This window comes from Anabrus simplex, chromosome 1 (genome assembly GCF_040414725.1).
Source record: "Anabrus simplex isolate iqAnaSimp1 chromosome 1, ASM4041472v1, whole genome shotgun sequence".
In the NCBI taxonomy this organism is placed as follows: domain Eukaryota; kingdom Metazoa; phylum Arthropoda; class Insecta; order Orthoptera; family Tettigoniidae; genus Anabrus; species Anabrus simplex.
Genome location: NC_090265.1, coordinates 1,177,888,569 through 1,177,913,801, shown reverse-complemented (window position 1 = coordinate 1,177,913,801; position 25,233 = coordinate 1,177,888,569). Strand labels below are relative to the sequence as shown.

The window sequence follows — 25,233 nt, the reverse complement described above, 5'->3', positions numbered from 1 at the left end:
TGTTGAGGTTAATCATTCTGCCAGTGAGGAATCAGATGATATGACAGTTCACTACCACTAGATCAGGTAGGCCTATGAATACGACCCAATACAACACCACAAGTACCATATCTGCTAGGAAAGGATAAAATCACAAAATGGCACTCACATGCTCCTCGCCAAAATGTAAGAAGGAGGAAGCAAAATATTTTGACTCATTTACCAGGAGTAAAGGGACATGCAAAAGGAGCTGACACAGATAGATTGTTGGGGTTTGTTCTTTCAGAACTGTGTGTTGGAAAGAATCATTGAATTAATGAACCAATGGATTGATGCACACAGGAATGCTTTTAGTAGAGGGAGGGAAGCCTAAATGACAAATATAATAAAAGTAAAGGCGTTATTGGTTCTTCTATACCTTAAGGGAGTGCTTAAAACCTCCCATCAAAATCTGGATGATCTCTATGCCAAGGAACAGCAATAGTGTCTCTAAGAAGGATTAACTTTACCTTGACAGCACTTTGTTTCGATGGCAAAACTACCAGAGATGAGGGGAAGAAAGTCAACAAGTTTGTGAAATTTTTGTAGAATTCAACTTGTGTTGTAAAACGATGCTATTCTGTCAGTGAGTGTACTATGACAGATGAGATGCTCAAACCCTTTCAAGGATACTGCAGTTTCTGAGCTTATATAAAGTCAAAACTGGCAAAGTATGGTGGTAGTGGTGTGATGCCAGGATATTTTATGTCCTCAACACTGAAGTATACATGGGACAGAAACGTGTTGGGCCATTTCAAAGGAATAATCAACCTCACAAGATAATACTGAGATTAATAGAAACAATATCAGAATCAGGATGAAATGTCACTACTACAGAGAGATTGCAGATTATCTCTACTGTCATTATTCAGTAGAATAAAAGAGAAATACCCGCTATATTTAGCAAAGGAAAGCAACGTGAAGAGCGCTGTAATTTGTTTGGTTTCAGTGAAAATATGACACTCACTTCGTATGCACCAAAGAAAAACTGGATGGTGAATGTGATCTCTTCCATGCACTTTTCTAATAAAATTGATGGATCTACTGGAGAAGCAAAAAACCCTGAAATGTTGTCATTCTACAACATCACAAAGGGAGGTGTAGATACAATGGACAAAATGAAAGCAAGATGTACTGTAGCAAGGAAAACTAATAAAATGGCCATTAGCTCTCTTTTTTGCTGTGATGAACATCAGTGATTTAAAAAGTTATATCATTTTCCAGGCCAACACCAAAAACAACATGAAAAGGAGAGACTATCTGAAAACTGTGGTGAAAAAACTTTCTTTGGATTACATGAAAGCGAGGGTCAGTACATAACACCTGCTAAGAGAATTGAAATTCAGTATCCGAAAGTTGGCAGGAAAACCGGAGGAGTTACATACCGTGTCTGATCCAATTCAAGATTCCAAACGTTGTGCTCTATGCAATAGGGAAGAATGTAGGAAATACTCCTGTGTCAAGTGACACAAATTTGTGTGTGGGGAGCATAAGGAAACCGTTACATACTGTAAGATGTCCAGTCAGAAAGATCCAAAAGGACAAGAAGAAGAAAATGGAAATGAGGGTATCTAAGTTGGTGGCCTCTAGTGCAAGGACTTCATGTTGTTATTTGTATATATGCTTGTGATTAGATTATTATTCTGTAGTTTCCAAAATGTGTCTTAGATAATCCTTGCCTAGACTTGCATAATGCATTCATCAACTTTATGATAAATAACTTTAATTCAGTGATATAGGGTTTAGGTGTTTAAGATTTAGTCCTACATGTTTTGATATTATGTGACACACTATCCCACTAATAAAACTATGAATACATGTTATAGTTCAAATAACAATTATAATTTAATTAAAGTGAATATTTTATTAAAATATATTTTCATATTCTTAATTTACAAATTTTTTAAAATACTGAAACGGTAACGCTCTACGAGCATTCACGTTTCATTCTTTTATTAAGAGAAGCTCGCTAATACCCGACCGTAAACTTGCGCCGAGCGCACTGGCATAGTGGGAACTGCGAGTAAGTTCGCGACTTTCTAGAACACCGGCCAAGGACAAGCGACGTCACGCAGAAGGTTCCTTCGTGTTCCATTGCTGCATGAACGAAATATAAGCGAGTCGCCAGCCTGGGGTAAGGGAGAATGTAAGCAGAGAGCCTGCAGTAAAGCAGAGGGAGTGCGCGGTATGCGACGGCAGTGTGCTGAAGGCAGAGAGTGGAGTGAGTCGGCAGTAAGCCGTGAGTCAGCGAGCGTGTGCAAGTAAGCCGTCGCGACATAATTCGTCTCTCGATCCGGCTGTATATTTGAATTCGTTTAAAGACTGTGTTCTCGCCAGCTTGAATTCATTTAAAGACTGTGTTCTCACATAAACTGTGCCAGTTTTGAATTCGTTTAAAGACTGTGTTCTTGCATTAATTGTGTCAGCTCTGAATTCGTTTAAAGACTGTGTTCTCGCCAGCTTGAATTCATTTAAAGACTGTGTTCTCACATAAACTGTGCCAGTTTTGAATTCGTTTAAAGACTGTGTTCTTGCATTAATTGTGTCAGCTTTGAATTCGTTTAAAGACTGTGTTCTCGCCAGCTTGAATTCATTTAAAGACTGTGTTCTTGCATAAACTGTGCCAGCTTTGAATTCGTTTAAAGACTGTGTTCTTGCATTAATTGTGTCAGCTTTGAATTTGTTTAAAGACTGTGTTCTCGCCAGCTTGAATTCATTTAAAGACTGTGTTCTCACATAAACTGTGCCAGCTTTGGATTCGTTTAAAGACTGTGTTCTTGCATTAATTGTGTCAGCTTTACTTCATTTAAAGACTGTGTTCTTGCATTAACTGTGCCAGCATTAATTTCGTTCAAAGACTGTGTGAAAGCAGCGGTAGTATTTCTAGCCAGCCCCAATTTCATTTAAAGACTATGTCTATCCGTTGAACTGTGTTGCATTATGATCTTAAGTGCCAGTGTTAATCTGAAAATCACGACGCACGGGAATTTGGACTATCATTTATTTCAACAAATGTATTATGCTGGTGGAGTACAGTGCAGAGACTGTACTCGATAAATTTAATTTTCTTTATGAAGTGCTTGATCACCGCACCTCGGAAGGTTCTAGATTGTTTCATTTGCGTATTATTCCCAATACGAACTGTGACTCTAACTTTATCCTTGCTACTGTGGGAACTATTTCGGCGTGCTTCGCCATAGGGAAGTGTCACACCAGTACCCCATGACGTCAAATGTGGAAGCTCCACATTTCCCCGTTCCTGCCTCTAGTTCGAGTCATCAACACTAATACAAACACCAACGACGGAAGACAACGCCGACGCCGACCGCAAGACGACGCAGCCGCCGCGGGACAACGTCCTCTTCACGCCCTCAGGGACAAATCTACAATTCAGCTATAAAAGGTGACATAATTATTTGCCTATTTATTGAATAAACTGAAAGATCCACTTAATCATGAATTTTTCTTTCACTACCCTTCTCTCTTACTCTCTTAGCATGGGCCGTACACGCCTTGTCGTTCCTCATGCTCTCCGATAAACTGAAGTACGGGCGTTACTGTTACAGAGAGAAGGTAGTGAATAGTGGCACCCGTGACGTTGGGGCCAGATTAAAGAGAGTAAAGTGATAAAAATTAACTTTGAAATCAGTGATATCTTAACTTACCAATTCAAATAAAAGTGCATAGTACGTACGTTAATTCCAGTTCAGTGAATGTGTTAAAATTTTACGAAGTTCAATTCAATGACTTTGACGAAATTTTCAACTTTTGGCACAGAACTCTGATCAAATTTATGGCACAAGTGATTATTTTTTTTTTCTCTTGCTATGTAAAACATTTCAGGCGCAATATTTATGCACAGTCTCATATAAATTTTTGATATTTATGTCAGTGAAACATTGAACTTTACCATTGGACAATAATGGTGATATTTAATTTTATGCACAAGTGTTTGATATTTTGTGTTGGTGAGATTTTGAACTTTACCATTGGACAATAATGGTGATATTTAATTTTATGCACAAGTGTTTGATATTTTGTGTTGGTGAGATTTTGAACTTTACCATTGGACAATAATGGTGATATTTAATTTTATGCACAAGTGTTTGATATTTTGTGTTGGTGAGATTTTGAACTTTACCATTGGACAATAATGGTGATTTTACGTATGAAGTGAATGATTGTATTTTCTGCATTTTTTGAAAATAACTACATTAATATGGAAAACATACTAGCTGCCATTGAGGCTTTAAAAATCAGTCTAAATGACAGGATTACGGAAAGTAACACTAATCTCGGGCGTAGGATTGCTGAATCTAATAATACTTTAGGAGCTCAACTTAAAGAATCTAACGCGGCCTTGGAAAGTCGTATGGAAGCCACTAAGGCTAGTATAGGTCAACTTAGGGAGGCTAATGAAGTAACTAATCGTAGTATCACTCAACTAAGGGAGGCTAATGATGCCAACATTGTAAAATTGACAGAATCTGTTGATCAAAAATTTGCAGAAGTTAATAATAATTTGGAACGTAGGCTCAATAGTGCAGGTGCCGAAATTGAAAAAAGATTTAAAGAGTCTAACAAAAGGATGGATTCTAAGTTTACGGAAATAAATGAAAGATTAACACGTGACTTAGAAACCATTAAGCAAGATATAACATCACAAGTGGCGGAGGACTTAAAACTTGCTTTCCCGTCTTCTTCTCAGGAAGTCCTTAAAGAAGTAGAAAGCTTAAAGGAAGAATTTCAAGAGTCCCATGCTCAATTATCTCTTGCGCAAACTAAAATCGCGTCTATTCAAGACAAACTTCATGAATCTGTTAAAAATAATTTCATGAAGTTGGGAAACGAAATTACTCTTCTGAAAAGTCAGCAAGAGGAGGCCGACAAACGTGTCAAGACTCAGTTAGATAATGCTCACACGCAGATTACTCGTATCTGTCGCGATGTAGCAGAAGTCAAGACCGACATAGAGAAGGAGGTCAAGGAAATTGAGAATTCCGTACAGGGGAAAATTAAAACCCTAAAACTTGAACTCCAAGGGGGTATAGAAGCTCTCAACAGCAAAGTATCGCAAATCGAACAGGATGTTTCATCATCTAGCCTTCACAACACTAGTGGAGAATCCATGAATGTTTCCACAATTTTTAAAATAACTGAGGAAAAACCAGCCAAATTTTCGGGGAAAGAGGAGTATACTGCTAAGGAGTTTCTCCTCAACCTCGAAGAATTCTTTCAAGAAAATCACGTTAAGACCGACCGTCGTTTACGAATAGCATCTCGATTGTTAGAAGGCAAGGCGTTAATGTGGTTTACCGCTTTTAAATTCAGTATTAACACTTACGAAGAATTTAAGGAAGCCTTACTTAGACGATTTTGGAGTGCTGAGGCTCAGCACCTGATAAAACTTCAATTATACTCTAGAAAGTATAACACGTCCGTCAATTCCTCGCGATATTCGGATTATCTTATATCTCAGCTTAAAAAGATGCAGTTTTTCGACCCTCCTTTACCGGAGCAAGAACTTATTCAGGTCATAACGCTGCAATTTCCACCAAATGTTCAGGAAATATTGGTGGCAGCAAACGTCCAGGACTTGGAGCAGCTCGATGATGTCCTGAGGAAACTCGATACTGCGCACACTCAGAGCGCAGCAAAAGTAGGTCGAACCAAAGAAACTATAACCAACTTTACGGAAATGAAAACTCCGGTTCAAGTAAATCTAGAACCGCGAGAAGAAAGAGAAACTCGCCGAGATATTCCGTTTCGGTATAGAAGATCTAGGAATCGCCCCTACGAAGGGAGGGCTAAGTTTCAACCTGGACCTTCATGGAGGCAGGCAGCTAACCAACCCAATGATAATAGGAACTCCCAGCGGGAGGAATTAGAGAAACGTTGGAGAGAGACTACGGAATATGTAAGGAATAAGAACAGGGAAGAGGGCTTACCTGGAGCAGCTTCTTTGGAATACCAGGCAGAGATGCAGAGAAGAAATGAGAGAACGGAAATGGATCCAAGAGCTACGGGTACCAAAAAAAAAACTTTGTCGAAGCAATAAAGAGATTGCCTGAAAACCCGGAGGGAGGAGAGGTAGTATGTAGTGCACTCATTAACCATTGGTATTTAGAGGATGCAGATTTACTATCTGAGGATTCAACACCACGACAGCCTCAGATACAACGCGGCTTACCGATCATTATCATTAAGTTAGGCAATATGATTGTCCACCCTTTAGTAGACTCGGGATCGCAAGCCTCACTAATTTCGCAGAAATTAATAGATGTGGCGCAGGAGACGACCTACATCTCCATCTTGCCGGTTGCTCAAGTTAAGGTTAAAGGCATAGTTCCTGACAAAGCTATTAAATGCAAATTCCAAGCGTTTCTTGAGTTAGAAATTGGTGGTGTTAAGTTCCAACATCTATTTTTGATTTTGACGCAAATGAAATTTGACTTAATTCTTGGATCAGACTTTCTCATTCAACATGGGGGAATCATTGATTATCCCGCTAATGTGATTAAATTTTTCCACGTCGAATCTGTAGGGCTACAGTTGGTTACTTATAATGACGTGAAGAATCCGGAATGTGAGACCCCGGTGGGCATAGTAGAAGGCAAGATGAGCGAGGCTCCGCCTGTCGAAGAAAGCGTCCACGAAGAGGGGCGACCCGAGGAAGTGGGACCCGTAGAGGACCAGATGGCGTCCATTATCGATGATGAATTTAACGAGGACCACTACAACTTCACGCTTTACGCCAATGTAGCTGAAAGCCCAGATTACGATGATGGTGAAGTAATAAAGGCAATCCAAGAGCTTTTTAAGAAGTTTCCAGATGTATTTTCTGAGAAACCTGGAGTCATAAAGGGTTTCAAGCACCACTTAGATGTTACTGACACATCACCTTATAAGAAACGGCCTTATCCGATACCCATGAAGTACTTGGAAGAAGCACGGGTCATCATTAAACAGATGGAGAATGATGGAATCATATCAAAATGCGTCACACTTTACATTAATCCTCTGGCTATAGTGAGAAGACTGTTGAAGTTTTTGAAATACTTTACTAGGAGATGAGCGAAAAGAAAATCGCCCAGCAATTTTCTTTTTCCCGAGCAGGGGGGGAGATGAAACGGTAACGCCCTACGAGCATTCACGTTTCATTCTTTTATTAAGAGAAGCTCGCTAATACCCGACCGTAAACTTGCGCCGAGCGCACTGGCATAGTGGGAACTGCGAGTAAGTTCGCGACTTTCTAGAACACCGGCCAAGGACAAGCGACGTCACGCAGAAGGTTCCTTCGTGTTCCATTGCTGCATGAACGAAATATAAGCGAGTCGCCAGCCTGGGGTAAGGGAGAATGTAAGCAGAGAGCCTGCAGTAAAGCAGAGGGAGTGCGCGGTATGCGACGGCAGTGTGCTGAAGGCAGAGAGTGGAGTGAGTCGGCAGTAAGCCGTGAGTCAGCGAGCGTGTGCAAGTAAGCCGTCGCGACATAATTCGTCTCTCGATCCGGCTGTATATTTGAATTCGTTTAAAGACTGTGTTCTCGCCAGCTTGAATTCATTTAAAGACTGTGTTCTCACATAAACTGTGCCAGTTTTGAATTCGTTTAAAGACTGTGTTCTTGCATTAATTGTGTCAGCTCTGAATTCGTTTAAAGACTGTGTTCTCGCCAGCTTGAATTCATTTAAAGACTGTGTTCTCACATAAACTGTGCCAGTTTTGAATTCGTTTAAAGACTGTGTTCTTGCATTAATTGTGTCAGCTTTGAATTCGTTTAAAGACTGTGTTCTCGCCAGCTTGAATTCATTTAAAGACTGTGTTCTTGCATAAACTGTGCCAGCTTTGAATTCGTTTAAAGACTGTGTTCTTGCATTAATTGTGTCAGCTTTGAATTTGTTTAAAGACTGTGTTCTCGCCAGCTTGAATTCATTTAAAGACTGTGTTCTCACATAAACTGTGCCAGCTTTGGATTCGTTTAAAGACTGTGTTCTTGCATTAATTGTGTCAGCTTTATTTCATTTAAAGACTGTGTTCTTGCATTAACTGTGCCAGCATTAATTTCGTTCAAAGACTGTGTGAAAGCAGCGGTAGTATTTCTAGCCAGCCCCAATTTCATTTAAAGACTATGTCTATCCGTTGAACTGTGTTGCATTATGATCTTAAGTGCCAGTGTTAATCTGAAAATCACGACGCACGGGAATTTGGACTATCATTTATTTCAACAAATGTATTATGCTGGTGGAGTACAGTGCAGAGACTGTACTCGATAAATTTAATTTTCTTTATGAAGTGCTTGATCACCGCACCTCGGAAGGTTCTAGATTGTTTCATTTGCGTATTATTCCCAATACGAACTGTGACTCTAACTTTATCCTTGCTACTGTGGGAACTATTTCGGCGTGCTTCGCCATAGGGAAGTGTCACACCAGTACCCCATGACGTCAAATGTGGAAGCTCCACATTTCCCCGTTCCTGCCTCTAGTTCGAGTCATCAACACTAATACAAACACCAACGACGGAAGACAACGCCGACGCCGACCGCAAGACGACGCAGCCGCCGCGGGACAACGTCCTCTTCACGCCCTCAGGGACAAATCTACAATTCAGCTATAAAAGGTGACATAATTATTTGCCTATTTATTGAATAAACTGAAAGATCCACTTAATCATGAATTTTTCTTTCACTACCCTTCTCTCTTACTCTCTTAGCATGGGCCGTACACGCCTTGTCGTTCCTCATGCTCTCCGATAAACTGAAGTACGGGCGTTACTGTTACAATACGTACCTAATAAATACTTGCATGCTTATTACAATTAATATTTCAAGCAATTATTAAATTAAATATAAATAATATTAATTACATCATTTCAACAGTTTTGCCTGTTATTTGTTATGCGGAACGAAAAACCGTGTGCAACTAAATGTGTAACTCTAAGTGCAGGACTAATGCAGGGTTAATCTTTGCTAATAGTTAATATGCCCTTCTTTCTGTTTCATAAGTTGCTTTATGCTATTTGTCATAGATTCCACAAGCTTTGAGCACATATTTTTATGTTCATCATCATGAAACCACACTGTCACTAGAGACTCTATCATGCATATTTTGGCAGAACTGTCAAATTTTGTGAGTTACATTTTGGTAATAGCCCACAGGTTTTTTATTGGGTTATTATTAGGGAAGTTTCCTGGCTAATCTAAGGCATAAATATTGTTCTCACTGAAGAATCTCTTCAGTTTCTTTGAAGTATGGAAAGGAGCCAAATCTTCCTAAAAAATTCTGTCACCATCTGGAAATTTCTTCTGCATCTTGCCAGTAACTCTCCTTTCCAGAATTTGGATGTACTGGTCAGTTTTCATCATCCTGTCAACTGGTACTAAGGATCCCGGTCCTTCATGCATGTAACACCCCCAGAAATCTTCATCATGGGGTGTTTTATGGTCTGTTGCAAATGTGCTGAATTTGTTGCCTCATTCTTTGCTTGGCGCACATGCTGAACCCTTTGCCCCTGCACTTCAAAGAAACTCTCATCAGAGGAAGGAACTTTCTTCTAGTGTTCCACTGTGGGCAAGATATATATATATATATGGAAGAACAGGCACTGCACCTAGGTGTAGTGTTAGATAAAAATCTAACCTGGAATCCACATATAGAAAGGAACATAACCCGGGCCAAGAACTTGCTGTATGCATGTAAAAGAGCCGTTGGGAAAACATGGGGGCTAAGACCATCAATGGTAATGTGGATATACACAATGATCATTAGACCATTGATGGCTTATGCTGCAATCATTTGGTGGCAGAAAGTAAGCCAAGGAAAAGTATAGCCTACAGAGAATGGCATGCACAGCCATAACTGGGGCTATGAGAACTATGCTGACAGAAGCCTTGAATACTTTTTTTTTTTTTGCTATTTGCTTTACGTCGCACCGACACAGATAGGTCTTATGGCAACGATGGGACAGGAAAGGCCTAGGAGTGGGAAGGAAATGGCCGTGGCCTTAATTAAGGTACAGCCCCAGCATTTGCCTGGTGTGAAAGTGGGAAACCATGGAAAACCATCTTCAGGGCTGCCAACAGTGTGGTTCGAACCCACTATCTCCCGGATGCAAGCTCATAGCTGCGCGACCCTAACGGCACGGCCAACTCACCCGGTCCTTGAATACTTTACTAGACCTCCCATCACTATGCAATTTCATAAAAGGACAGGCTAGAATGAGTTCATATAGACTGGCACAATCAGAGTGCTGGAATGCACAAAGACCCAATCTAGGACACTGTAAAATTAACAGAGTAATAACAGAGGAAGTTCTACACATGCCTTCTGATCATATGATACCAACTTTGATAAACCGTTTGAGACCCAGATAATAAAAATAGAAGACTGGAATATCAACTAATGGAATACTGAAAAAGAAGATATAGTGTGGTGGACTGATGGTTCAAAGACTGTGGATGGCACAGGAGGAGGTTTCAATGGGGGAAGACCTGAGAGATCAATCCAGATGAGCCTGGGCAAACACAACACAGTCCTTCAAGCTGAAGTGATAGCTAACACAACATGTCTTGAAGAAAATCTGAAAATTAACTATAGGATAAAATTTTCAATTTTTATGGACAGCCAAGTGGCCATTAAGGCACTAGAGGCAGTCCGGATAATATCCAAAATTGTCTGGTATTACCACTCATTTCTCCTGAAGCTCTCAAAGTACAGCATTGTCAAAATAAAATGGGTACCAGGGCATGCAGGTATAGAAGGAAATGAAAAGGCAGGTAAACTGGCCAGGAAAGGGGCAGAAACACATTTTGTATGCCCAGAACCTGAATGCGGGATTTCCTATGGAAAAGTCCAACACTACATGAGAAAATGGGTACAAAAGAAACAAATGGAAAACTGGAAAAATACTCCAGGATGCAGACTTGCAGAGGAACTGATAAAAGGACCAAACAAGAAGCATACTAAAGAACTGTTGAAACTCAGCAGAGAAAATATACGATGGGTAGTAGGACTGTTGACAGGACACTGGCATCTGAAAAAACACCTACACAGAATTGGAGTAATAAGAGACAACATATGTAGGAAATGCAATGAAGCGGAGGAATCAGCTGAACACATACTTTTCGAATGTGAGGCGCTGAGTAGAATCAGACTCTCCATTCTAGGACTACCAGGTGAAGAGAGAAAAAAAAAATCCAAGACCCAATAAGAACAACCTGCTGCTTTGTAAAGGGAGCAGGTACATCTAGGTGGAAATGAAGGAAAAACATGGTAGCAAAAGATCTTAGAGGTCCATGCTAATTAGGAACTAATATTTAGAGGTCCCATGAAGAAAAGAAGGAGAAGAAGAAGTGTTCCACTGTCCAATCCCCAATCTTGCTGATAACATATTCAAAAGAGATGTTTCCTGCACATTTCTCCTGTTAAAATGTGTTTTTATTCAGTTTTGCAGGCTTTCCTTCCACTTGCCAAAAGTCTAAAAACAACATTAGAAACGTGCAGATTTACTCCCCTTTCCACCAACTTGTGAGACAAATCAACATCAATGAGCCTGGAGTTTGATTTGCTTCTTCTGAGGAGAAAACATTCATCATTTGGCATTGTTTTCTTTTTCCTGCCACAGTTTCCCTTTTTCTTTGGTGAAACTCAGCCAACCTGTTTGTGCCACTTAATAATTCTATTTCAGTGCCTAAACCAACACCAAATTTGGTAGCTAACTCTCTTTGTGTCATGGAAGTATTCTGAGATAATGTTACAATTCCAATGCTCAAATCCATTCAAGACATAGGTATGAGGGCCATTCAAAAAGAAATGAACTGGAGGCTACCAAATGAAAACTGCTGAAAGGATCATAATGCAATTGCCTGTGCAAGAAGGTGCGGTCCCTGTAAGAGTGCTGAGGTCCTAAATTTGCCGCCGGCAGTACATGGTGTACATCACGTGACGACAGAGCGAGCATGCGCATGCGTTGATCGTCTACTGCACCCAATCATACTGAAAATAGTGAAATGGAGGCTTCGAAAGAAAAGCAAAGGGGTTTAGAGTGTTTCCTGACAGCAGAAGGAGCGAGGGGAGTGAAAATTCATCAAAGAATGGTATAAACGTACGGAGAGCACTACATGTCCATTGCAAGGGTCATGGCACAAGCGATTCAGGGAAGGAGGGATGTCATTTGCCGATGATGCATGGTTTGGAACGCCACACCACATTACCGATGCCATTGTCCAGCATATGGATGCCCTCATTATCCAAGACCGGTGAGTTACGGTAGCAGCCATTGCCGCAGAGGTAGGAGTGAGCGTTTGTATTGTTCATGCCATCATGAAGGACAAGTTGAAAATTTTGCTAAAAGTAAGCCCAGTGGATGCTTCACAGTAATCAACCAACACAGGAAGCATGTCAAATGGACCTCTCCCTTGAACATCTGCTGTGCTGTGCCAAGGAAAGGAATAATAATAATAATAATAATAATGGTGTATGGCCTCCGGGGAGGCCTGGTGTAGATCTTTTTCTTGTAGACGACCTATTAGGCGACCTGCATGTCTGTGAAGATGAGGGCTCTACCTAGGATGATTTCTAATGCAGAATACGCCAAACAAACTCAGCTCCTGAGCCACTGGATTTAACCAATTAAGGTTAAAATCCCCAACCCGGCTGGGAATCGAACCTGGGACCCACAGGACCAAAGGCCAGCATGCTAACCATTTAGCCATGGAGCCAGACAAGGAAAGGAATGAGATCCTGTCACAAGTGGTCGCTGGAGATGAGACATGGTGTCATCACTTTGAACACAAGTGAAAATGACAGTCTCCAGTGGATGCATGGAGAGTCGTCACCACCCAAAAATAATAACCCAATGTGAACTAAAGAAGGCTCTTTGGAAACAATATTCTTTAACCCATGGGTAAATAATGCAAATATTGAGCTTGAATTATTATTATTATTATTATTATTATTATTATTATTATTATTATTATTATTATTATTATTATTATTATTATTATTATTATTATTATTATTATTATTATTATTATTATTTACTCAGTTGTGTACAAACTTTATTTGGAATAATCATGAATGTATTATTTGTGAGGCTATGTCATGAAACATCTGCTGTATATATATATATATTAATATGAGTTTATTAAATGTAAGAACATGTAATTAATATTATATAATTTATTATTACCTGTATTATGATGTATAATCCCCTGCAATATTGGGCAACACACTGTAATAAGTCCAGAACAATGTTATGCACGACTAGAATTATGTAGAAAGTTCTTTACATTGTACATAGGCTATTGGGGACTCTCGAATTTACGAGAAAACATGTTGTGTCATATTCTTCTAGAAGCCTGGCCAGGCAACATATATAAGGAGGCAGTCTTGGGAGTAGAGTGGGGTTGTGTTAATGAGACTTGTGTGGAAGTCGTGTTAGCGAAGTGTTTGAAGTCAAGTATGTGAATTGGTTATGTTGGTAGTTGGTTGTGACATGCTACTGTAGCAGTCAAATGTTGTCAAAATGGCAGTTCATTAGTTCGTGTACAGAATATTTGTAAATAACTTGTAAATGAAATAGTGTACACAAGTGACAGCATTTCGTGTGCGCGTCTTTGTAGATACATCAACGTCAAGCAGTACATTTGGAACCGGTTCACAACGCAGAACTGGTTTACAACACAGCCCACAGCCCCAGGAATTTTACGAGATGGCCATTCATCCCCTTGAGCCGCAGTGGGACAACAAGTACCTCAACAGTGCTGGGCAATACTTTTGAAATAACAGTACAGGTTTTCATTTTCTAGACTCCAGCTCATTTCTTTTTGAATGGCCCTTATATTACTAGTTGTATAAGGAATCCTCAAAATTCCTCAAAAGTGACACACATCAAAATACATTTTTAAGCTAAAAGAATTGTTACACAGATTAACCAATGAATAACAGTGCAAAGAATAAGCAATGTGTAACATACTGTTGCCAACCATTGGAAAAATTATGAAAAAATACCATGACCTCATTAATTTGCACAGTACTGTAAAATGAATTCCCGAGAACTATTTTCTTTGAAGGGTATGTCAGTTCTCTGTGAAGTGTAAAGGTAATATGTAAGTAAGTAAAATATTTCTCTGGTAACCATAATTTAGCCTCTTAGTAGTAGTAGTAGTAGCAGTAGTTGACAGTCATGAGAACCCACTAGCTTTTTCAGGAGCCTTGTGAATATCTTAAATAGCAGGCTTGTGGAAACTGTGTTCACAACATCCCAAGTAAGTATCATTTTCAGTCAGAAAGATGGCAGAATTACAAAAATCATTAGTTATTCAAAGGTACTGTTTAAAAAAAAAATTGACCCCTTCATCTCTTCCTTCAATATGGAAGTGTTAGCAACCTTTGTGATATATTTTCTTTACCCCCACCCACATTTTAGATGAGCAGAAAGCACAATGAATAAGATCCAAACAAAAAATATTGATTGTTGATTGGCTGCCGACTTTAAGATCAAGCGGACTTACCTTCATAAGTAGCGCTGGACCTCTAATACATATGTTTATATCATAGCTATAAGTGAAATCATGGCTGGGAAAGAGGAGACAGCTGACGAAACAGCAATTTGAAAACATGAGGATGCTATTTTGACATCCAGTATAAGTCCATTTTGTGACTGCTGAATGAATAAGGTGAGTTACTGTAAAGATTTTTTCCAACTAAGTCAGTGGGAGAAGCATTTTACCTGATAGAGTTGTCTTGATTGGAAGTAAAGTGATCTGCAGGTAGAGGAATTCCATTCTTCAACCACTTCACTTCTGGTGGCGGGTAGGCTGCTACATTACACTCCAAGGTGATGGAATTGTTCATAACAGCAGACACTTCCTCTTTTCCAGGTGCAATTTTTGGAGGCTCTGAAGTGGAATTATAAAAATTACCAGAAGTGCAAAGATTATTGGAATAAATGTTAACAAGTAATATTTTAAAATGAACATCTAACAAAGCCAACAAGAATTAAATATATATGAGGTGGTGTAAATACAAAGAGAAAATCTTTTGAGGAAAAAATACTTAAAATTTCACTCAGGTATATTCAACAAAAAAGGAATAACAAATATTATTTATGCAGAAAACATACAACTGAGATGGATGATAATGGCTCAAAGGAGCTGAAACCTGTACCAACAATTATGTAAAATAATCTAAAGACATTAAATTAGGATGCTGACCGAGGCTTTTATGTTATTTACTATGTTCTCTAATGTAGGGTGAAGGATACCCAATCCCTTCATGCAACTCCATGTGTACATGGTTACACTCCCTCTGCTACTGAATAACAAGCCTAGTATAGACCACCTGTCTGGACAGATGTTGTAAAGTTTGCTGAGGTACCAGTATGGGATGCACAGTTTGTAGATGTTCTTGATGTCGGTGTCGAGCTCACTGGTTTTGTGGACCATATATTATCATATCTGAACAGTCATATGGAAGCCTGATTATTTCCTTCATTATTCTCCCAATAGCTTGTCTATCTCAAAGCAGACAATTGGATCTATCATCACGGCACGAAGCAGCTGACTATGGATTACAACAATGTCCGCTCTTCCTGCAAATTCAGTAGAAGATAGACAGTGAACTTCTTCATGGACTTGCCAATTTGATTCCCATATTGCAAAGAACAAAGTTGTTCTCACTTTGTGGTGGCGAGTGTTCTTTTATAATTCTCCCTTATGACAGAATCCAAGCACATGTCCTATAGTTTTGATCTCCCTTCAGTTTGGATGATGGCAGTGGGTTGTTCTTGGGCATTAACCAGGGACTGCTCAAACTGCTAAAATGGTGCAGGACATTTTAAGGGGGTCATCCATTCAGAGTTTGATAATCCAGTTTGATTGCTCTCCCAGAAATTCACTTTGGGATGGTCTGCATATAGTGCAACACCTTTTCCCTTTAATTTATGGGAGAATCACGAGTGGAAAGCTTGCTCTCTCAGGACTTTTCTTATTCACCTACACATCCAGCAGTTGTTGTCTGGCTTACCAATGTTGAGCTTCTCATGTTGCAGATCTTGGATGGAATGGAGGTGGGCATCTTTGATGTGAAGCAAACTGTTACAAATACTAAAGTGCTGTAAGTAACCTCCCATTTGGCTTTTATGAGATCTAAGCCACAAAATTTTTGTGGACAATATACCGTATTTCACGGCATAATCGTCGCCACCGTGTAATCGTCGCATCCTTTATTTTCAATACAAAAATCGGACTTTAAACCTTTAATTACATAATCGTCGCACGTCCAAATTTTGTTCACTAATCTGGTTAAAAGGTAAATGGAACTGCAACGTAAGTTGCACATGAATCCGCAATTTAAATACGTGTATGGTTTATGGGCAATTTGGCAACACAGTCACGTTTGCGACATGTTGCACAACGTATAAATAAATAATACCGGTATATGTACGACGCATGGCTTACCGGTAGACTATCGGCAGTTTGACAACGTGGTCGCGAGACAGTGTACTATTTATTCACCACCTACATATTATGCTTACCGGTAGGCTATCGGCAGTTTGACAACGTGGTCGCGAGACAGTGTACTATTTATTCACCACCTACATATTATGCTTACCGGTAGACTATCGGCAGTTTGACAACGTGGTCGCGAGACAGTGTACTATTTATTCACCACCTACATATTATGCTTACCGGTAGACTATCGGCAGTTTGACAACGTGGTCGCGAGACAGTGTACTATTTATTCACCACCTACATATTATGAGTTCCTATTTGAAATACGTAAGGCTGTAAGTTATCGCTTATCGGCAACGTCGCCAGGAAATACCGGCTAGGTAGATTGAATGGACCTCGAACCAGCCCTCAGATACAGGTAAAATTCCCTGACCCGGCCATGAATTGAACCTGAGGCCTCCGTGTAAGAGGCAAGCACGCTACCCCTACACCATGGGGCCGGCTCCTGTGTTATTGCGCACGAAGTGAAATCCAAGACGATAACGCAGATTTCCACGGAATTATTCAGCCGAATTATTTACGATGTCTCAGTTGTCATCGCTAGACTCTTATCTTACTACTACGTCATAAGTGTCCGGGCATGGGATGAAAACTTTTATCCAAGCAGTCAAGATAATTATTATCCAATGCTATTAAAGTTTTATTTTATAAATTCGTCAGTAATGTAATGTAAAATCATCAATAACTGGGAAGAAATATTAACCTAATTACCGTATGTTTAAAAGAAATTGAAAAAAATGAATGTTTGTTACTGACGTCTCGGAATACAGTAGATCTACACCGCGCTAGCTAGAGCTCCGGTTTGCGAGCTTTGCGCAAGCGCAGTAGTGTGTCGCAACCAACGAGCTAAACTGATAAATTGTTGCATGCTTCCTTGCTGCCTAAAGGCCTGTTTTCACATGTAGGACTGTGCTTCGGCTGTGCTTCGACCGTGCTACGGCGGTGTCGCCTACTCTGTCTTTTCACATGTAGGACTGTGCTGCGACTGTGCTGTGGGCATGTGGTCCTTGTTCATTGCATCTGTGCTCACAGGTTGGAGACATGGTTCCGAACGAAGAAGACGTAGTTATTGCCTGCGCAGCGTACATTGTTTTACAACAAAAGAAGAAGAGAAATAAGAATTATAAAGGCATTCATGTTGTTGAACTAAAATTATCACTTGTTCGTCTATTTTTAAGGAAGACAACTGCACCACCCTACTACTGCAAACTATCATACAATGTATCTCAACCAACGAGCACAGTACTCAGACAATGCATTGCGCACTCTATGTTATTCTGTGCTCGTTGGTCACTGGATCACGTACGACCGAGTGCTTCCGATTACCACCGACACTAGGGCGACCGTTTCTAATTTTCACATGTGGTACTGTGCTGAGACCAGGCGACGACTGTGTGGGCCGTAATCGCTCTGCTTGGCGATCCATGACAGCACGGTACCAACACGGTAGGGACACAGTCCTACATGTGAAAATACTCAACTGCTGTTCAATGTAAATGGAATGGTTTATACTGTTTGGCGATTGCGGACGACACAGCACGGTCGAAGCACAATCGCAGCACAGTCATACATGTGAAAACAGGCCTTTACAGTATTGGCTGCTCTGGAATGGACAGATCACAGATGAATTTATTTGTTTCAGATTTACGTGATTACTGTAGACATGTGTGCGTGAGAATTTAAGTTTTTAATTTGTGTTTTGGGTGTTTGCAGAAATAATTTGTTTTAATAGTGAACAATTACGGAAAGTCATTTATATCACAAAACATTAACGCGTGAAGCATTTATAAGCGATTATGGGTAAATATAGAAACTATTCTGCGGGCTTCAAGCTAAGCGTAATTGCCTTCGCTGAACAGCACGGGAACAGAGCTGCAGAAATAAAATTTTCTGTGAGTGAAAAGTTGGTGCGTGACTGGCGGAAAGTAAAAAACAAGCTAAAAAGCACAAACCCTTCTAGACGCGCGTTTAGAGGTCCTAAAACAGGGAAGTTTCCTATAATTGACGAAGAAGTGTTTAGGTACGTCAGTGAAATACGTAACAATGGCTGCAGTGTATCATATGAAATGTTACAAATTAAGGCACAGGAGGTAGCGCGCAAACACAACATACCGGTAACTCAGTTTAAGGCGACTCGTGGGTGGATTAAGGGGTTCATGCTACGACACAATCTGTCAGTGCGAAGGAGAACAACACTAAGCCAAAAGTTGCCTGCTGATTACACGGACAAGATTGTAAATTTTCACCGATTTGTCATACGTTTGCGCAAGGAAACTTCGTACTTGCTTTCTCAAATCGGTAATGCCGATCAGACTCCAATCTTTTTTGATATGCCTCGCAACAGCACTATTGCGCTAAAAGGATCACGGAGTGTATTAATGAAAACCAGCGGTAGTGAGAAGTTGCGATGCACGGCAATGCTAGCCATTACAGCTGACGGGAGAAAGTTGCCGCCTTACATCATTTTCAAGAGGAAAACGATGCCTAAGAATATACAGTTTCCCCGTGGAATTCATGTACGAGTGCAACCAAAGGGTTGGATGGACGTAGAACTCATGCTGGACTGGGTTAAAACTGTTTGGAATAGAAGACCTGGTGCACTATTAAAACAACCAGCTCTGCTTGTTTTAGATAGTTTCCGAGGTCACCTCGTGAACGAAGTGAAGCAAATTCTCACTACAAATAAGACACGACAGATAGTCATTCCTGGTGGCCTAACATCTGCTTTGCAGCCACTAGACGTATGTGTTAATAAACCCTTTAAAGACCACTTACGTCGATTTTACAACGAGTGGATGATGAGCGGCGATCAGCAATTGACGCCCGCCGGAAATATCAGGCGTCCACCCTTGGACTTGTTATGCTCGTGGGTGAAGAAGAGTTGGGATCTTATACCACCTGAACTAGTCTCCAAGAGCTTCAAAAGGATTGGGATTTCGAATGCACTAGACAGTTCCGAAGATGACGCAGTGTGGCTGGGAGACGAAGAATCTGATACTGGTATTAACAGAGGCGAGGACGGCGCATTAGATAGCGAAACCTGCGATAGCGAAACCGAAGATTTGGAATAAATTGCGTACCGGTAAGTCCGCATTTCACAACAAAGCGATAATTTTTTGCAAGTGTAATATTTTAACTTTAATACTCAAATTAATGACAAATTAACTTAATACGTTCATTTTTATTTTCAGGTTGGAAAAACGTTCGCCGAATTGTTGCGAAAAATTATGAATTTTGTTTTAGACTATTTTAATTATTTTGATGTACAAATGCGAGTATTACGTGCATCTTAAATTTGTATCAAATACAATTTAGTTATAAATACATTTTTTGAGTAATACAAATACTGGTATTAAATATTCATCGTATAATGGTCGCATCCTACAATTTTTTTCGAAAATTTTGGTATAAAAAGTGCGACGATTATGCCGTGAAATACGGTATTATCATATCAGAACAGTCATATGGAAGCCTGATTATTTCCTTCATTGCTCTCCCAATAGCTTGTACACATCTTCCAGGGAACTGTTTCTGATCTTCTTCAAAGAGATGCACTGCAGAGGATATATCGGGCTGGGCCATATGTAGTCTACTAACTGATGATTGACAGCTTTTGGTCAGGCTTCAATAACCGTGAGCCACAACTTAGCAAATTTTTTTTGCTAAGGACTTTCATTACAACTGCCTCATCAAAGACCATTTCATCAATGAAATTTACGCTAAGGAATCTGATGTGTTCATCTTCATCTAAAATTGAAAGCTGCATCAACTCATTCAAGTTACAGTATCATTGTAATCAACAAAATACAGTAATTGCAATGAAATCAACAAAATAACTGCAAAATATTCATATATTTTTGAAGAGAAGATAGGATACATTCCAGAATCAAGGTCACTTTGAGATTCTGAAGAAAAGCTAAACCAATTCCTTATCAAGAGAAGGAGATTCCTTATGCACTTTTCAGCTGAGATGAAAAGTAGCCACAGTCCCTTGAAGAAGCTGGAATTATTGCAAAGATGGAAACAAGTGATTGGGGGGGGGGTTTCTGCTTCTTGTTCTGAAAGCTGGAGCAGGAGTGTAACTGAGGATCGATCAAAAATTTTGTGTAAATGAACATCTCATAAATGCACATTACCCGATCTGAAAAATTGACAAAATACTGAACAGTCTTCATAATTTCCATCACCTTTGCCAATTGGATCTCTACAAAGCTTATCTACAGTGTATGTTCCTGTAGAAATTCTAACCATATCAGCACATCAACGAAACATAAAAGATGAATTGATTTTCATTTGGCATAAGAACTGCACCTTTGGAATTCAACAGAATCATCAACCAAATGCTCAGGGAAGTACAAGAAACAGATTTTTTTGACATCATCATTATGCACAGAGTTACAAAAGATAAATATAAAGTAAATTTGATTGGATGCCTCAATCAATGAAAATTCAATTTACAACTGAATTGCCAGAAATGTTTATTTTTTCAAGAACACATTGAATTTTTAGGATATGTCATTGAATACTGTACAATAAAAATTCAAAATAACCCATAATTATTAAAGCTGTCATTGAAATTTCAAGGCCAAATTCATCATGTGAAGTAAAAATATTTCTCAGAATGGTAACTTTCTAATCTCCAGATACTTCAACAATTACTGCTTCACTACGTTATGTATTGAAGGACAATGTAAATTTAAGTGGACAACTGAATGCAGGTGGCTGAAATAGGAAATCACAAGCGTTCAATAAAGAACTGCCTGTTCAACTTGCATGTGATGCAAGCCCCACTGGTGTTACTGCTATTTATCACACATCATCAATGACTTTTTTTTCTTCTTCTTTTTTTTTTTTTTTTTTTTTTTTTTGTACTGGCTTTACGTCGCACTGACACAGATTGGTCTTATGGCGACGATGGGATAGGAAAGGCCTAGGAGTTGGAAGGAAGTGGCCGTGGCCTCAATTAAGGTACACCATTTGCCTGGTGTGAAAATGGGAAACCACAGAAAACCCTCTTTGGGGATGCGGACAGTGGGATTCGAACCTACTATTTCCAGGATGCAAGCTCACAGCCGTGCGCCCCTAACCGCACGGCCAACTCACCCGGTATCATCAATGACTAGGAACAACTAACTGCATTTGCATCTTGTTCATTAACTCAAGCAGTACTGTACAGAATTCCTCTCAGCTTGACAGAGAGCATTAGTAACTGTATTTGGGAATGAACATTAATTCCAGTACTTACTTGGATGACATTCTCAGCTTGTCATGGACAATCAATAATTGTCAAGAATTTTTCATCAACTTGCAACACTACCTCGAATGACTTTGGCATGTTTACAATGGTACACAGCATTCTTATCAGGCTTTGACTATAAGGCTGTGTTCAGAAAAGGCTCTGGAAATCCAATGGTGACTACTTTTCACGGTCACCATTGAATGGCAGCATAGTCCCCCAAATCAAAAGTATTATCACTAGGGAGCAGATTTTTATGTAATTACATATTTTTTTTGCGTAAGTTTTAACGCAAGTTACGAAGTTCATTATTCCTATTGTGCATCCGCAAGTGTAAAAACTGAATCTTATTTCACATAAAAACACATATTTTCACATTTTTAAAATGTAAATACATATTTTAAGAAAATCTATAATAAGCACATAAATCGGCAATATTTGTTGATCAATAAAATTTAAAATGCTTCTGTGTTATAAAACAATGCTCATATTTTCATTTTACGATTACGGTATTGTTTTTAACAGTGTATTTAACATAATGTATCTGAATGTTTCGGCTATTTATGGACTTCCCTCCATAAGTTCTAAAACTTGCTGGTCACTGGCTACGTCGTTACATTTAGACAGCGATTTGATTTGCTGCACAAGATGTTTCCTTGCAAGATGTCATTCCAACTCTTTATGAGTCAGGCAATCATGGTGAGATAAGGTGACGTAATTCCATTACGACATGGGAGACTCGGAAGAATATTGTCCCACCATTAGGTAGTGGAATTTCATCACTCCTAAGAGTAAGGTTAGCTGTTCGGGTCCATATATCATTCCCGTAGTCGTGTGATTTTGTATGGATTTATAAGAAATATTTCCTTCAGTGTCCGCTGATATTCTTTTTATTGAAACAGTGATTCACCGTAAATGCGTGTGTCGTAACCTGCAAAATAATGCCAAAAGAGAAGTCGAGTACAAGGTAGCGTCTTCAACAATATGTAGTGGAATTTAAAAGCATTTTCACTACCGATGGAAAAGTATTATTTTGCCAACCATGTGGTAAAACAGTACGTGAAGATCAACGTTCTCAAGTAATCCAGCATTTGTCTGGAAATAAGCATACTGCGGCTGCTTCGCGTGTGCGTTCGCGACAATTACTCATAGCTGAACCAGCTACTTCAAATGCAGGCCCATCTAAATATTCCCAGTATTATTTAGATGTGTGCAGAGCATTTGTTTGCGCCGACATTCCTCTTGGTAAAAATAAATAATCCGGGACTGAGAAATTTCCTAACAAAGTACATTAATTTTGAGCCTCCAGACGAATCCACATTAAGGAAAAACTATCTCCCAAAATGTTACGAAGAAACTTTACAGAGAATTCGGGCAGTATGTGATAGCGAAAAACTGTGGGTGAGCATTGACGAAACCACTGATTCAAGTGTCAGAAAAGTAGGAAATGATGTAGTTGGTGTGTTGAAGAATGACAAAACTGCTTGCGAACATTCTTATTTGCTAGCGTGTAAAGAAATGCTTGCTGCAAACCATGTCACTGTAGCTAGGTTATTCAATGAAGCCATGCACTTACTTTTGCCAAAAGGTATAAAATACGACCATGTATTGCTTTTCCTTACTGACAGTGCAGCTTACATGAAAAAGGCAGCCGAAGGCCTTTCTGTGAGCTTTCCGAAAATGATACACGTAACTTGCGTTGTTCATGCTCTACACAGGTTATGTGAAACTGTGCGGGCTCAGTATCCTCAAGTGGATAAATTAGTGTCTAATGGCAAAAGAGTCTTCGTAAAAGCACCCTCAAAACCTGGATCTTGCGCTTCCTCCTCTGCCTATTGTTAGGCGGTGGGGTTGCTGGCTTAGCGCTGTGGTATACTACGCAGACAATTTCGAAAGTTTTGCATCCGTTGTGAACGTGCTAGATAAAAACGACGCGTCGTCAATTGAGATTCTTCAAGAGATACTAAAAGACAGCTCTTTGAAAAATGATTTGGCGTTTATATCTGCCAATCTAAGCCTCTTGTGTAAAACTATAGACATACTTGAAAAATCCACTAACCTGTTGTCCGAAACAGTGAAGGAAGTGCGCGCTGTTGAAAATAAATTAGATTCACTCCCGGCTTCGCAGGTACAGGGACTGTTAAAGGTCAAATATTAAAATTTGTTGTCCGACTCGTTGGCTGAACGGTCAGCGTACTGGCCTTCGGTTCAGAGGGTCCCGGTTTCGATTCCCGGCCGGGTCGGGGATTTTAACCTTAATTGGTTAATTCCAATGGCACGGGGGCTGGGTGTATGTGTTGTCTTCATCATCATTTCATCCTCATCAAGACGCGCAGGTCGCCTACGGGAGTCAAATAGAAAGACCTGCACCTGGCGAGCCAAACCCGTCCTGGGATATCCCGGCACTAAAAGCCATACGTCATTTCATTTCATCAAAATTTGTTCAGGAAAAACAGAGGATTTCAAACAATGTGCCAAATTTCTACTGTATTAGAGGGTGTTCATATTGGCGAAATTGATGGTGTTATTGTTGGTGACATTCCTCTCTTTAACTATGCTCGTGTGACTTCCTGTGATGTGGAGCGATCGTTTTCGCAGTATAAGGCGTTCTTTAGAGATAATTGGCATGTATTTGTGATGAACAATTTGGAGATGACCTTTGTTGTTCACTGCAATTCTGAGACTACTTCCAGCAACTAATATTCCAGCGTGTGATGGGTGAGTACGAACTGGTACTTTTTCAAAGATGATAGGTTGCTTTTGTCATATTAAAACAAAACATTACCTTTAAAAAATAACGATTCATAATATCTACTCTGGCATATCAAAAATTAATATACCATACAGCACGTTTCCATACACAGACACCATTTTTGCCTTAAGGAGCACGTTTGGTAGCACCATATTCGAATACAAAACATTATACTTATTTACTTCTTGAGCGCGAGTAGTTATGTGATATTTAAAGGAAAATAATTTCAATTTTTTATCATATATTTTAAAGTTTTTCAGCACATAAAAAATAAATATTTTTCACATTTTTAGCACATAAAAATCCGCTTCCTAATTATCACTGAAAAAGTTCACTCTCAGTGAGGAAACAGGTTTTATATTCCATAAATCACATTTGTATCCATACAAAAGGAAACACATAAGGATTGAAAACTTTCAATAATTTTTCAGGAACTCCATATTAATTAAACAACAGACTATGAACTCTCTACAGATAATGGGATCATTTTCAGAGGACATTGTGTTGTAATCCCCTCAAGCTTACAGGTCATAGTATTCGAAGAGATTTAAGAATGTCAAAAATCAAGCAGCTTGTCCACCACTATGTTTAGAGGAAAATGATCAACAAGAACATTTAACAGGTTGTTTGCTCATGTTCTGCATGTGAAAGTATCAAAAACAGTCCACCAAATGCACCCCTGAATTTTCGGTAGGAACCAGAGTAGAAATAGCAACG

General features: G+C 39.5%; 1 protein-coding gene across 1 annotated transcript in view; it reads right to left on the bottom strand.

Moving 5' to 3' along the window:
• The window catches only part of LOC136858421 (hemicentin-1), a 357,960-nt gene that overhangs the window by 211,693 nt on the left and 121,034 nt on the right, over window positions 1-25,233 (bottom strand). The window contains exon 19 of the mRNA XM_067137953.2: window positions 14,746-14,914. Coding sequence (XP_066994054.2) covers window positions 14,746-14,914 — 169 coding nt within the window. The remainder of the gene's footprint in view (window positions 1-14,745; window positions 14,915-25,233) is intronic.